This window comes from Manis pentadactyla, chromosome 10, assembly GCF_030020395.1.
Source record: "Manis pentadactyla isolate mManPen7 chromosome 10, mManPen7.hap1, whole genome shotgun sequence".
Taxonomy (NCBI): Eukaryota; Metazoa; Chordata; class Mammalia; order Pholidota; family Manidae; genus Manis; species Manis pentadactyla.
In genome coordinates this window covers 2992362-3008327 of record NC_080028.1, presented here as the reverse complement: position 1 = coordinate 3008327, position 15966 = coordinate 2992362, and the positions used below count along the sequence as shown (strand labels likewise).

General features: G+C 50.4%; 1 protein-coding gene across 3 annotated transcripts in view; it reads left to right on the top strand.

The window, feature by feature from the left end:
- The window catches only part of TBC1D22A (TBC1 domain family member 22A), a 328715-nt gene that overhangs the window by 95451 nt on the left and 217298 nt on the right, over positions 1–15966 (top strand). For all 3 annotated transcript variants that reach the window (XM_036906615.2, XM_036906613.2, XM_036906611.2), the window contains exons 6-7: positions 8320–8448; positions 11090–11152. In XM_036906615.2, coding sequence (XP_036762510.1) covers positions 8320–8448; positions 11090–11152 — 192 coding nt within the window. The remainder of the gene's footprint in view (positions 1–8319; positions 8449–11089; positions 11153–15966) is intronic.

Here is a 15966-nt window from a genome sequence, read left to right as displayed (position 1 = left end):
ACTGTCCTTCTTGGGCACATTTATTCATTTCCCATGACCGATCACAGGGGGACTTTGCCTGGAGTCAGAGCTGGATCAGACACCAGCCTCACTGTGAGGAGGGCCGGGTTTGGCCAGGGCTGCAGTGCACTCTGGGACCACGTGCTTGTTGGGTGTCCAGCGCGCAGCAGCGTAAGCAGTGTAAGAGCCAGGGTGAGCTCCCTGCGGGGGAAACTTTACTCCGAGGCCTGCAGGTGGTGGGAGGGGGACGGAGGGGACAGAAGGGACAGAGGTAAACAGGACAGTTCTCCCCTCTCTTAGGCTGGGGTTGATGGATGAATAAAAAAAGCAGTGTCAGGGTCAGTGAGCAAAGTCTGTCCTTCCACAAGGGGTGGGGACAGGGAGAGGCAGTGCCGGGGCTCTACAGACCCACTCGGGTGACAGGCGAGGCTTCGTGGTGGAGGTGGGATGCTTCTGTGGCGTCTTGAAGGGTATGGTAGTGTCCCCTGGTGAGGGAGATTGGGAGGTCACGGGCCCTGGGCGCAGTGGTGTAGGCCGGCCAGGAGCCGTGGCTGAGGGAGCTGGCTGCCCAGGTACCAGCAGGTAGGTCGCTGGGGTGAGGGCGGGGTGGGGAGCTGGGAAGGCGCGGACAGGAGGAGGCCAGGTGCTCAGGGGCCAGGGCTGCACTGCGGAGGCTGCATCCTGCAGGGCTGAAGTGAGGGGCGGGGGCGCTGAGTCGCTGGAAGAGCAAAGCCAGGAGGAGCCTCCTGAGAGGGCCCCTGGTCGGTCCATCTGCTCGTCTGACCAGTGTTTACTGGGCACTTACTGCATCTCAGGCCCTGCTTGGTGCTGGGACATAGCTGGGGAGGCAAAGGCCCAGGACCCTGTCCTCACGGGGCCTGCCCTCCTCCTGTCCCCCCAGGATGGCTTGGGGCTCCCTGCCCAGGAGGAGCCCTTCACTCAGGGTTCTGAGTCCCCAGGGCAGGGCCCGCCCCATGCCTCTTTGCTGTTTTACTTGTTTCCTGAGCATCTACTGAGCGCTTACTGTGTGCCTGACTGTGCGCATGCGAGTGCTTACTATGGAAGCAGTGGCCTCTGAGTGCAGAGGGACTGAGTAGGTCAGGCGGCCACAGAGGTGTCCCTGGCCAGGGCCTGGCATGGGGGGCACAGGGAGAAGGGAAGAGAGGTACCAGGCGTGGGAAGAGGCTGCTCACAGTGCCTGTGGGGAGGACAGAGCTGGGACAGGATGCTGGCAAGGGGAGGCGGCGGCCAGGACTGGGGGTCTGGGCGGGATGGGGGCCACTGCAGCCAGCGTTCCTTCTTTGGAGCTGCACTGTCTTATCCAGGGAACTGCACCCCTGGGCGCCTCCGCTCCTGAGCAGTGATGGCATCCCAGCCTGCAGGGGCTCCCAGTCGGCCCGGGAGACAGACCTGGGCACAGTCTCTCTACATGGTGCTGTAGGCCACGCAGGTGAGGGTGGGGCTCTGGGCACCGGGGGAAGAGAGCCCACCAGGTTGAGGGGTGCTGTTCAGACATGGGCTTGGCCGGGAAAGAAGTCAGAATGTGGGACAGTGAGGCTGTTTCTTCCCCCACCCCCAGGCTGATGAGGAGCTCCCCATGAGCCTCCCTCTGTCCTCTGTTACTCCCAGGCCAGGCAGCCCATGTCTGTTTTCTGTTTTGGGGGCTCAGTGAAGGCTGCTCATCACTCATCCCTGATCAGCCAGTGTTGCTTTGCAAGTGCTGAGTGAGGAATCGGGGGAGGGGCCCTGCTGGCGCCTGGGGCTGGGGGTACAGAGAAGGGGTCTTTCTGGTTGAGGCTGGTTTGGGCCCAGCTTCTGTTCTGGGGAGCTTTCGCAGATCCTGACGTCTGGGCCCACGGAGCAGGTTAGAGTCTTGGGGTGGACCAGGCACCAGGGTTTGTACGGTGTCCAGCTTGCTGTTACGTGTTCTGCTGCATGCCACTTGGGCTGCCCCCTGGGCTGTGGTTTTCCATTCCCGCTGCACATTAGTGTCACCTGGGAGCTGGGGAAATGCCGGTACCTGGGTTCCTGCGGGGTTGTCACATGCGCCCAGGGGTGGGGACCACTGCTCTGGGGCCCCCAGGCTCCATGGGGGACAGAGCAGGGCACCCATGAGCCAGCTGGGAGACAGGACCCGCCGGAGGCCACGAATTGGGCTGCGGGGCCCTGGCAGGCGCGGGCTGGACTTGCTGCGCCAGGGGCTCAGCTGTTGGTGGGGTGGGTGGCTGCTTCCAATCGAGAGCCTCCGAGCTGAACCCAGCATGGAGAAGAAGTTAGCATTTGTCCAGTTGAAAAAGACAAATAACCAAAGCTGCACTTGGATATGAATCTTTTTCCTGACCTGGCGAACTAGTGACATTTTCTCTCCCATACGTTCATGGTGTGTTGTTGACACGATCCTGGCGGTTTGTCGAAGGGCACTGTTCTTAACTGGTGAGCAGGAAACGCCCCTCCAGTGCAGAGGGGTGAGGAACTCGGCGCTTACCATTTGCAGAGGACTAACATATACTCTAGTCTAGAACATATCATTAAATCACCATTAATGCTATTTAACATTTAGATTCCATGCAAGCATGGCAGTAACTTTGTAAAAATTAGCACTGTGGAAAACCCATATTTCTGGTTCTTTTTTCAATAACTATTTCAGAAACATCAGACAATAACTGATTAAACATTTAACGTCTATGCTAGTGGGTAGAATAGCTAAGAATGATAATAAAACTCTGGTATCTCCTCTTTCAGTGTACTGAGGTAGGTTTGCACATGAAGCCAGTGGGAGGGAGGGATTCGATGTTTGTGTCACAGGGACAGTTTCCATGTAAGTGTATGCATGCATTGTTTTACATTTATGATTAGTGTTTTTATAGCATGCTAATACAGCAATTAAGTTTTCTGTAGTTCTGTCATTTAAAATTCATAACATACTTGAATATATTTCATTTGCATAATTTCTAGTCTTGCTTAATTATCTGAAGGCCTCAACTTGCATATGTGTGTTTTCCTTTAGGGATGGGAGTATCAGGAGTATGTGGGGTTTTTTATTGCCTGTATTTCCATTATGACATACTTGCCTTTTAAAATCTGTTTCAATAAGTTCTGTTACAATTTGGGAACAGGGAGAATTTCTGAGTGCGCATTCACGGTCCCTAAGGACCCCTGCGGCGCTGCGTGCAGCCGTGTAAGGCCGTTCACATCCTTCTCCAGCCCATGCCCCGCCTGAAGAAGGCTCTGGCCTGGCGCACAGGGCCTGCTGCCCGGCCGCCGCACACCTCTGCGTGCTCCTGCCCTGCCCTTTGCTCTCCACTGCTCTCCACCATGCCCACCCAACCAAACCCAGAGCACCTTGCCAGCTAACAGTAGGTGCCCCTCCCAACTTCGCTCAGGCCCTTGCTGCCTGGACCTGGGGCTGCCTCACTGCTGCCAGGGTTGGAGGCACCACTGCACAGCGCGGGGAGATCATTCCTTCATTCAGCAAGTCTATCGAATACCTGTGGTGTGCCAAGCAGTGTTCTGAGTCCTTGGCTGGAGGGTATCTGTGGAGGAGGGGGCAGAATTCCTGCCCTGATGGGGCTTGCAGTCCCGTGGGAGGAGACAGAGAGGAACAAGCACACTTTGTGGCATCTTAGAAAGTGGAAAATGTGCAGGAAACAGCTGGAGCAAGGTAGGATGGGCTGAGGGCCAGGGGGCGAGCTTGCTGTCTCAGGACAGTGGGCAGCATGGTGACTCCGAGCCAGGACTCGGAGGAAGGGTGGGAGGGGGCCCTGCAGGAATCGGGGCCGTGTGCTCTGGGTCATTCTTGAGAGGAAGTTGGTGATCTAACGCCACGTGTGCCGTGGGGTTGCAGACAGACCAGAGCCCCTGTGGGGTGGAGCTGAGCCTGAAATGAGGAGGGGGCCGTGGCGAGGGGAAGTAGCATTCTGAGGCCCTACTGCTGCGGAGGAATGGGGGCGCCCTAAGAAGAGGGTGCTGCCCTGGCATATGCCAGGTGGTGCTGGCTAAGGAGGCCTAATTAGGGGAGGCGCAGCTGGGTGGTTTATTGACGGCTTTGGAAGGCACTTTGGGCATGCCTGGCATTTCAGTACACACTTGGGGACTGGCTATTGTTTTTGTCACTGTTGTAATTATGTGAAGTGGTTTGCTTTCTGGAATATTAGCATTCTCTCATTTTGCCAGGAAGTACAGGCAGGTGGGAGTGATAGCCACACCTTTCCTCAGGAATAGGGACTCGCTGTCTGACTCGTGTGTGTATTTTGTCAGCTGGACTGCGTTGGTGACTGTGCCCCTTTCCAGCCCATGGTAATTAATTAGCGGATGTTGCTCTGAGGGACCCTCCTTGGTGTTGGTGAAGGTGGAGGACAGGTGGCACCTGTGACATGGCAGCGGGGATGGAAGTCGCTACACCTCCTTGCAGGTGGCTTGCAAATGAGGCATCAAGAACGTAGACTGTATTTAGTGTCCTGGAGCCAACAGTACTCTTGGAGGAAAAATCAGACATTCTGCCTCATATTTTAGAATACTGGACAGTTGGAAATAGAATGTTCAGTAAAAGGGGAAAGGTTAAATGGGAATACATGTAAATATAAATACATGTGCTGGAAGGCTGTGGAGCCGTCGGGATCTGTGTTTTTGGAGTAGGTTTGTTGAACTTCTGTAAGGGGTTGATAGCAAATGTTTTAGCACATTCTCAGTGGGTCATAGGGTCTGTTCCACAGCTACTCAGCGTGGCTGCTGCAGTGTGAGGGCAGCCAGATGCAAATCTACAAACAGGCGTGGCTTCGTTTCAACAGAATTGCATTTAAAAAAGTGGGTGATGGGCTATAATTTCTCGACCTCTGTAGTAGGACAATTCTTAATGACAATGGGAATATAGTGATGATTTTAAAGTGGAATATGTCAGCACAGAATGTTGGATAAGGGAAATTTCTTAAAAATTATATGAAGAGGACTAAGCATAAAAGGTTAATGTATTGGACTGCGTTAACATTAGGGACTTCTCTTCATCAGAAGACATCACTAATAGGACACGAGGAGGAGGAGAAGGTATTCACAACAGGACGCACAAGCAGACTACAGTAGACGCCCGTGAGTCAGTAGAGAAAGGGGACTGACTGCTCCGATTGCTGTTGTGCGTGTGCTTCACAAGGACGGCCACATCTGCTAGTCTGGGAAACGCAGGGTACAGCTCCCTTCTAGCAGCTACCACTGCAAGCCTGTCAGAATGGCTAAAATGGAACAGTTTGACAACACCTAGTGTTGACAAGCCCCTGGAACAGTGAGCGTGTTCATGTACTTGCAGTGGGAGTGTAATAGCTTCAGAAAATTCTTAGCTTCAGAAATCTTTCAAAGATATGCACGCCCATAGTTCCACCCCTGGGTGTGTACTTAACAGAACATATATCCTGCGCCATAAAAGGACAAAAGTGTTCATAGCCCCACTGGTAACAAGCCAGGTGTCTGTCAGCAGTAGCGTGGGGTTTGTACGTGGAAGTCCTATGCAGAAGTGAAGGTTGTCCACTTTATGTGTTACAAGATGAATGAGCTTTTCAAACATAATGTTGAGTTTAAACAGCCAAAAAGAAAAACTGATTCCATTTATACAAAGTTCAGAAATAGGCAAAGTTTATCCCAGTGCCAGAAATCAGGGAGTTACCTCTGAAGAAGAGGTAAGGGACAGTAACTGGGAGGCCCCCAGGGGCCCTGGGATGTGTTCAGATTGTGATAATTCTCACATGCTATTCCCACACAGACATGCATGTATGCACGTGCATTCACATATAGGTTATATTTCAGTATGTCCACTCAGAAGAAGTTTGAAGGTGTGGCCCAAATGTGCTGAAACAGAGGTGGGGAGAGTGTATTTTGTAACACAGAATAGATGCCAGGGGAAATGCCTTAAGGAAAATAAGGGGAGTGTGTATGCTCACACAGCTGAAAAGAGGTGTCTGGATCCAGGCTGACTTGGTCTTCAGGGCCCGACCTTGATGAGGTCAGGTCTCTTTTAAGTCCACTCTTCATGGTGGACCTGCGGCTCGTGGTTCTCCCTCGTGATCACAGGGTGGCTGCCAGAGCTCCACACTGTACACGTTCTCGTCGATTCATAAGCAGCAGCAAAGGAAAGGCTTGGGCCTGGCTCTTGTGCCTGCTTTGGGTCCCCTCTCTACCCCTGGGCCTGTCAGTCACTGTGACCAGGGAGGGCCCGTCAAGATCTGTCCTGAAGGAAGGGGATTACCTGCCTCAGGTGATACATGGGTTGAGAATAGGGAGATGTGGTTCCCAGAGGGCCTTTAGGGCTCTGTTTGAACAAAGGATACATAAATGTTTAGCAGTTTAGCAGCAGACACAGTGATGTCTACAGTAGGTGTGGGAGCACTTTGAAAGGCAGAAAGCATGTATCGGGTATGTCAGTTTGTTCCTCCTCGCACTCGCCCGTGCACAGATTCACTTGGTGAAGGTTTGGCTGGCACAGTGAGGGGCTGCTCTAAGGGAGCCTCGTGCCCAGTGCAGCTGGGGCTCCGACTGACTGGCTCCACCTCGGAGGTCAGGTCAAGCTTCCTGAAGAAGTCACCTTTGAAAGGACGCTGGAGGGATGGGCAGGTGTGGCCAGGTACAGCTTTAGAATGTCCAGGGAAGATTAGGAGGGACCTTCCTTATACAGGACAGAAGCGCTGAATACAAAAGGAAAACTTTATAAGTTGAACTTCTTGAAAATTAAACGTCTGCTGTTTGAGACTCTTATAAATAGTCAAGCCACAGACTAGGAGAATATAATCACAAGGCATATATTTAACAAAAAGATTTGTATTTAGAATGTATGCAGAACTCACAAAACTCACTGAGAAGACAGTCTCGTGAAAAAATTGGGTGAAAGGTTTGAACAGACACTTCACCGAAGGGGAGCGGCAGGGGTGAGGGGTCACGCAGAGACGCTCCATGTCCTTGCTCATTAGGAGGTGAAGCCACCACCACTCGGTTGAATGGCTGATGTTTGATGATTGACGGCACTAAGTGTCAGGGAGGGTGGGGACATCTGAAAGTCCCATACTTTGTTAGGTGGAATGTAAAGTGGTGGTGTCCCTTTGGAAAAAGATCTGGCGGTTTCTTGGAAAACTAAACATACACGTACATTATGACCTGGCGACTTTACTCCTAGGTGTTTAATCAGGAGAAAATAAATGTATATCCATAAAAATCTGTGCAAGGATATTTATAATAAGCTCTCTTCAGTGCAGCCCCAGGCTAGAAACAACCCAGGTGTGCAGCAAGTGGCTTCACAAACCATGGTGTACCCATGCGGTGGAGGGCTGCTCAGTAGGAAAAAGGAAGGGACTGCTGCTTTGTGCACCAGTTTGGGTGAATCTCAGAAGACAACAGGCGGAGAGGGGGAAGCCTTACACAAAAGCGTGGGTCCTTATGATTCCGTTTACGTGAAGCTCTGGGGCAGGTGGCAGAATGCACGGTGGGGGAGATGAGCAGCTGCCTGGGACCGCTGGCTGAGAGGGTGGGGTGGACTCCGAGGGCGTGGGGAAGGGCTGGGGTGAAGGAATGCTCTGCATCTTTGCTGGGGTGGTGCTTGCACAGCTATACCCTCTTGTCAGATGTCTTGGAATTCTACTTAAAAGAGGCACCTTTTATTTAATATGTAATGTCAATAATGCTGATTTAAGGAGTGGAAAAAAGAAGCAGAAAGCATATAAAACCTGGGGCAGTCTGGCCCTGGAGTCTGGGCTCTTCCCTGCCGCCTCCTGCCACTTGGCCGTTTCTGGTTTCAAGTCCACTTTCTGTATCAGGCCTGCAGCCGCCAAAGCCCATGAATCTTTGGAGAGAGAGAAGGTTTGCATAGGTGACACCTCAGTGTGTGCAAATGAACACACGTATGTATCATTGTGTGTGCATGTATGAACATGCATGCACATGTAGCTACAGCTATCATGAGACCACACAGATGCCTGAATTCTTCCTGGTAGGTACATGAGGCATCAGGAGAGGGGTGGTTTCCCCTCTCTATCCTGCTATTAGAAGAAGCATGCATGCGGGCCTGCTGGGGAGGTTGGGCTGCCTCTTTCGTGGCTGCAGATAAAGGGGGCCACTCAGCAGGGCTGCAGGTACCTGGCCCACAGCCCCTGTGTAGTGCCCTCTGAGTGGTGCTGATTTTCTTCCTGTCTGTCTCCTTTCTCACAACTCATTGGTGCTCTTGTCTGTGCCAGATTTTAAGACACCAGCTCATTTAAGACGTGAGCCCTTTTATTTCAAGCTTTTAGTAGAGATTCCATGAATTAGCATTAACCAAACATGCTTCTGGTTCTTGTGTTTTTTCCCCAGGGATACCTTCCTGCCAATGTAGATCGAAGACCATCCACTCTCCAAAGAAAACAAAAAGAATATTTTGCTTTTATCGAGCATTACTATGATTCCAGGAATGATGATGTCCACCAGGACACATATAGACAGGTAGGGAACCTTTTTCTTTTTTTGTGTTATATGAAGCCCTGTAACTTGGTGACTCCTCGTAGGAGGAAATGTCTTACCTAGCATGCCCCTGATTGGGTCACACATACTTATTTTCTAATGAATGAATAAATTTGAAAACAGTTAATGGCATACTTGTAATAGCAGGGTTTTGCTTCTAGTTCCTTCTACAAAGTGAACAGGGTATTTTAAATTGCAGTTGTAAAACCGATGCCTGAGACCTGCCTCAGATGGTGGGGCGTTTTGTGTCTCAGGGAGGCGCTGTGTGACCTGAAAGTCCAGGGGCAGGCATTTTACTGGGTTGGGTCAGGGGAGAGACTCCACTGGGCTCCAGGGACATTGTGCTCTGAGTGCCGTTAGGGACGTGATTTAGATGGAAGGATCAGCTCAGTGCCAGGGACACAGGTCAGTCTGAAGCAAAAGGTGCAGCCAGTTTATTGTTGCATTATTTAGTTTCATACAAAATGGGTAAAATTATGACTTCTTGAACAGTTGACAGGTGGTGTGCATAGTGGAGAAATACTTGAAATTAATTTACAGTTCACAGAGCCTTCAGAATTCACTGCTGGAATATTCTTTGAGGCCTTTATAATGCTCACTCTTTGTATCATGTGAAATTCAAAATGGTTTGTGCTACGGTTAAACTGAAAGGCAGTTTTCGGTTGGTAGCACCGCCTCCCATTTCTGAAACCAGCTCTGACGGTCCTGAGACGCAGGTATTGCTGTTCCCCTCTGGGGAAGGGCTGTCCTCTAGGTGAGGCAGTATTCCCGAATTTTTCCACCTCAGATACAGTCTGTCCACATCTCTTTGCCATTTGGTGTAGATTCCAGAGACAGGCTGTTCCTCTGGTTGGCGATCAGAGGTCCTTTAAGTTAAGGATTCTTGGAGAGTGCCTCCTTGTAGGTGGGCACAGTGGAGGCCCAGGAGGAAGGCTGCCACACCCGTGACCATGTCCCTCCCCCCAGGGGCCTCTCTGCCTCCGGTGGTGCGCCTGTGCTGGAGCCTGTCCCGTGTCTCCTGCCTGGGCGGCCCCCAGGCCACAGGGCCCGGCCACCCAGTCGCTCGGGGAGCAGATCTGACACAGATGCGTCTGTGTTTGGTCAGAGACATGTTACCTGGTTTACTGTTCCACTCCACTGGTTCTGGGTAATGGGTAAATTTGGTGCTCTTTTGAACATGTTTTTGATGTATGCATTCAAGGACAAGATTTTCAAAGGGTGACACTAGCATTTATCTGCGAATTTACCAAGCTGTGTTCCATTATGAATTTCTTAAGGGAAAGTTAATTAAATACGGGTTGCATACATCTTTATTTGGTTACTATGATAGATAATGAAAAGCTTCCATATTACTGCAGATTCCCACAGTATTTCTCCATTAACGTAACTGGGGAGAATGTAAACCGTGGAAGTATCCCAGTGGCCCCTGCGCTGCTGCCGAGTGAGCCTGCCCCTTGGGAGCAGCTGCCTTGCTGTGTGGCCGCGCCCGTCTCAGGCCGGTCCTTCGGTCAGGAGAGCCCGGCTGGGGCTGGGGCTTGGGCGCCCTGGTCTCTCCCTGCTGCCAGTCACGGCATTTGGCCCCACGCAGACCTCTAGTGCCCGCTGCTCTGCATGGGGTGTGCGGCCTGCCTCCCACCTGTGGGTGTGGCAGGAGCCAGGCCAGCGTCTGTGGCCCCTGCCACTGGTGCCCTCGGCTCATGGGTCCAGCGCTTACTCTTAGCTGAAGGGGTTGTGTCTAACACACGTGGAGTTGGTGGGAGTTAAAGATCCGTCGGGTGGGTCCTTGCCCTTCCAGAGCTTGGCAGGTCATCATGATCTCCCCTGCTCACCCAGTCCTGTATGTGGGGGCACTTGGAGCCCGCACGTCTGACCTTGCATGGTGCCCCCTCTACGTCGGACCTCTTCCTCCTGATGACGCAGATGACACCAGGGGGTGACCATGGTGTGTGCTATCCCATCTACTCAGCAGACATGTGAGGTGGTAGCTCTTCAGTGAGGTGGACAGACGTGGTGTGTTGGGAGCTTGCCGTGATGTCAGCTCTTAGTTTGGCTGCCTCCTGAGCCTGCAGGTGCATTTCTCTGTTGGGGTGGGGACTTTGTGAGGATTCTTGTGTCAGGTGGCACTCAAGCAGAGATCAGCCCATATTAACAGATTTTTAAATGCTTCCTTTGAAAGTGCCCTGGATTCCCTGTGGACTTTGTGAAGTGGAGAAAAATGTGGTCTGGGTTCCAAGAAAGAAGCTGTCACAGCTAAAACCTTGTACACTATTGATGTACTTGAATTGCTCCCCATGTCAGAGGCTGGAAATCGATGTTTACTAATTGCTATGGATTATGTTACTAAATAGCTGAGGGCCTGCTTTGTTCCTGATCATGCAGCAGCCACTGTGTGATTGGGAAATGTCAGGCAAGCCCGTCATGCCAGGATGGGGGCAGCCCATTCAGACAGAACCTGGCACCTCCCTGGGAGGAGAACACAGTAGCACAGAGAGCTGGAACCTTGAGAGGGCAGATCAAGGCCCAGGGTCTCCCACTTGCCGTTATTAAGTATCGCTTTTTGATTGCAATGCTTGTAAGACTGCTATCTTTTAAAATAACCCTCATCTTTCTCCTTTATCTCCAGATCCACATAGACATCCCTCGAATGAGTCCAGAAGCATTAATACTTCAGCCCAAGGTGACAGAGGTAAGAGTTGGGGTCCGGGAATCCTTGCAGAGGGCATTTCCCTTGTCAGGGGCGGTGCCTAAGCTGTTGGTGCAGTTGACAGTCTTCACCCACAGCAGGTTTGGGGTGGCCCTTGAGGGCATAATCCCCAGGAGGAATTGCTAATTGTTCTTAAAATATTTTCATTGTGTGATATTGATGATACAAAAGAATATAGGTAGCGTGCATGTGTGCGTGTGTGTGTGTACACACACCGCAATGTCCTGCCCACCGCAGGACAGAGACCCTGGTGTGGAAGCTCTCCCGGTCCTCACTAGCTCTCCAAGCCCCGCCCCTTCACCCCGTTATATCCACAATGCTTCGAGACCTCGGTGCCTGCCGCACCACCCCTAGAAGATGCTGCCCTGGAGCTGTGTCATTCCTGTGCACCCGAGTCCCTGCGGCTTGTTCCTTTCTTCTCTCTACACTACTTTCTAAGGTACATCTAGTCTGTGTGTCTAGTTGTGTAGTAACCCATTATTTAAATATCCACACCGGCTTCTTCCTGTTGGTGAACTTGGGGTTTGTTTCTGGCATTTTGCTGTTAGAAACTGTGTGGCCTGGCCCTTCAGGTGCGTTTATGCAGGTGCCCGCAGGCAAGCATTTCCCTGTGGCATTTGGGAGGGAGTCAGACTGTAGCGTTTGCACTGTTGCCCGTGAGCCTGGTAAACTTGCGCTCCAGATAGCGCCAGCCTGCTTTCCAGATGGATATAGGCTCCTCACATCTCCCCTCAGAGCGTTAGAGGCCGGGTGCCCCCGCCTGCCAGCCCTTGGTAAGCCTGCCGCATGGTTTCTGTCTCTCTGGTGGGCGTCCTGACTGTGTTCCTCACTTCCCTGTCTCCGACTGCACTGGGGTCGGCATGTCCTCATGTTATGGACTTCGGCGCTCCACTTCCGGGAAAGGCTGGTTCCTGTGTACTGCTTGGTTTTCTTCCAGTTTGTTGATCTAGTTTTAGTGGTCATCGATCTTTGTTAGGGATTCTTATTTGTCCACTTGTGTGCTGTGAACTCCTTCTCCCACTCTGGCTTGTTGTTGCTGTCTTGGTGGCTGTTAATGATCAGAAGCTGCTGGTGTTGTGGACCTGTCACCCCATTCCTGCACGGGGTGCTGCTGTGTAAGTCCCGTCCTACACATGCATCACAAGCTGTTCTCCCACATTCTCATCTGAGGGTTTCACATTTTTCCTTTAGCGTCTACGTGTTTGATTCATCTATAATTGGCAGCTGTGTGTGATGTGAAGCAGGGATCTGGGTGGCTCTCTCCTGTAGGAACCGGCCTGTCCCCGCCTTGCTGATGGCTACGTGAGCAGGTCCCTTGTGTTCATGTCCTTTCACGTTTGCACCGATGTGTTTTGTGTTTCCAGTTGTCCCAGTAGTCAGGCTGTCTTCCCTTAACAGCACACCCTGCTCATTCATGTGGCTTGTATGTCTTAATAAGGGGGCCGGGGAGCCCACAGCCCGCCCTCCTTCCTCCGTGGAATTGATTGGCTGGTCGCAGGCCCCTGCTCTTCCACATAAGCTTCAGAATCCGATGGCCATGGTTTTCTTGTTTGGTTTTTGTTTTTAAAGTCTGTTCTCTTTATGATTGGAATTGCACTGGATCAATAGGTCAGTTTGGGAGCATTGACATCTTTATGAAATTTAGTCTTTATTTTCATGAACATGCTAATTCCCCATTTTTTAGGACATTTTTAATGCCTTTCAATGAAGTTTGAGAATTTGCCCCATTAAAGGCCCTGTGCTTGTTTTATTAGGTTTATTTTCAGTCATCATATTTTTTTTGTTGCTATTGTAAATGATACCTGTTTAAAAGATAATTTTTTTTTTTTTTTTTTTGTAGATAATTATTTTTTATTGAAGGGTAGTTGACACACAGTATTACATTACATTAGTTTCAGGTGTACAACACAGTGATTCAACAATTATATACATGATAATTCTAGGTACCAGCTATCACCATACCAAGCTGTTACAATATCTTGACTATACTCATTACATCCTGGTCACTTATTATTTTACCATTGGAAGTGTGTACTTTTTTTTTTTTTTTTTTGAGAGGGCATCTCTCATATTTATTGATCAAATGGTTGTTAACAACAATAAAATTCTGTATAGGGGAGTCAATGCTCAATGCACATTCATTAATCCACCCCAAGCCTAATTTTCGTCAGTCTCCAATCTTCTGAGGCATAACAAACAAGTTCTTACATGGAGAACAAATTCTTACATAGTGAATAAGTTCTTACATGGTGAACAGTACAAGGGCAGTGTTCACAGAAACTTTCGGTTTTGCTCATGCATTATGAACTATAAACAGTTCAAATATGAATACTCATTTGATTTTTATACTTGATTTATATGTGGATCCCACATTTCTCCCTTTATTATTATTATTATTTTAAATAAAATGCTGAAGTGGTAGGTAGATGCAAGGTAAAGGTAGAAAACATAGTTTAGTGTTGTAAGAGAGCAAACGTAGATGATCAGGTGTGTGCCTGTAGACTAAGTGTTAATCCAAGCTAGACAAGGGCAATAAAACATCCACGGATGCAGAAGATTTCTCTCAGAACAGGGGGGGTGAGGTTCTAAGCCTCACCTCTGTTGATCCCCAATTTCTCACCTGATGACCCCCCTGCGACTGTGCCTGTCTTAGGTTGTTCCTCCCTTGAGGAATCTTACCCGTCTCTGGCTAACCAGTCATCTTCCGGGGCCATACAGGGAAATGTGAAGTTGGTAAGTGAGAGGGAAGCCTTATTGTTTGAAAAGGTTAGCTTTTTACTTCTTTGCATATTTATGCCCTGTGGCTTCTATGCCCAGCGTTTGTCTTAAGGTATCTAAAAGATAATTTTTTATTGTTTGAAATATTTGTGTTGCATTTTGATTGCTCCAGAAGATATACTTTACATTTTTTTGATAGCTCTTGTCTGTGCATTAAGTTTCTCGAAAAAAATCCAGGATTACTAAAGCAAAAAAAGTATACCTAGATTACAGAACAGAAAGGAGGAAATTAGTTTTCCACAGAAGTAGTCATTTTGAGACACTTCTCTTTGTCCTTTTCAATAGTTATGCATGTGTATTGCATCTGGAAAATAAGAGATAACATAAAAGCTCTTTTTTCACTTATTTTTTTTAATGGAAAATAGAGTTTGCCACGGGACCTATTCTTCATTTTCCTTGTTTGTGTTTTTCCCTGCCATGTGACCCATTTTGTGTACGGCTGCGCTTGCAGGCCCTTGGTTCAGAGAGGGGTCCAGTCTCTGCCTGCCTGTTGGTGTTGGGTGGTCTGCTTGTGCGAGGCCCTGGCACCTCGACCCAGTTGTTGAGGCACCTCTGCCCTGGCAGCAGGCTCTCTGCTGAACCTCCTCACTCAGCTCTGTGCCGTCTTCCTGGTGTCAGCCCAGCATGGCAGGGCTTCTGGAGGCCAAGTCGGAGAGTGGGCAACTGTGTGTTGGGGGAATGAAGTGGTAAGCAAGGGGCTTTAGGAAAAGGAGAGAAATGTTGGTTTTGTGCTAACCAGGAGGCAAAATCATGTTAGCTTCTGGCATTTCAGAGGCGATGCTCTCAGCCCCTCCGCAGCCCTGGAGGCAGTTCAGGGCCGTCTCAGGTGTGAGCCCATCGGCAGTGAATTGGCCGCTCCTCTGTGCTTGCCTTCCACCTCGTGGTCCAGGTGGGCTGCCTTGGCTCCTTGCATCACTTCAGAGTCCACCAGCAAGAATACTAGGATACAGAAGGGCAGGGCACACCCCCTCCTCTCCGTTTAAAGCTGTTTTGGAGAGGTTGCTGTAGGACTTCTGCTTGTACCTGTTGGCTAGACTTAGTCACATGATTGTGCTGGGCTGCAGGGAAGTCGGAAAGTGTAACTGATTTTTAGCTGGTCACGTACCCCACTGAAGGTTGGGGCATCTGACTGCTCAGGTGGAAGGGTTTCTGCCCAGGTGTTTCCCCCGGTCTGTCCCACCTTTGTGTTCTTTCAGCAGGTGACGCCCAGTCCTGCTGTGTAGGCCTCTACCCTGACCACCTGTCAGGTTTCTTGGCCTCTCGTTCACGTCGTGGCGTCATCACCTGCTTCAAATGCAGAGCAGAGTTTTGGTGCCTGTCTATAGGAACGGGCTCTAGAATCACACTCTAGAGCACTCCCGTCACCCTGGAAAGTTCCCTCTTGTCCGTCTGCTGTCAGTCTTCTGTCCCCACCTGCTGCCTCTGGCAGCTGCTAATCTCCAGAGGTGTGCTTTTTAAGAATCAAATTGCAAAGGAGTCACACAAATTGCAGACTTTTGTGAGTGGCTTCTCTTAGCTCTTGCTTGCACATTGATCCACATTGTCAAATGTCACTGCTAAGTGGGACCCCACTTAGTTTCTGGGTCTCACTCGCTAGTTGACGGGCCCTTGGCTTCTTGCCAGTTTTGGGCCATTACAACATAGATTTGCTCTAGACCTTCATGCATAAACCTAGTGAAGGCATCTGTGCGCCCCGTCTGGTAGGTACCGGGGAATGGAGCGGCTGTTATGGTAAGTGGACGTTTAGAGACTGTAAGAAGCTGCCAGACTGTTTCCGCAGTGGCCGTGCCAGCCTGCTGCCCCCGCGCCGAGGTGCATCCTGGTCGCCCCGTGTGCTGTTGCGGCCCGTGTTGGTGCCTGCCCTTCAGCAGGTGTGTGGTGGCGTCTCACGGGGCTGTGCCCTGTGCTTCTCCTTTGACTCGTGATGCCGAACATCTTTGTGTATGCTGACTGCCGTACATACATCTTCTTCGGTGAAGTGTCTGTTCCATTTTTTTGCTCACTGTTTAATTGCTTTT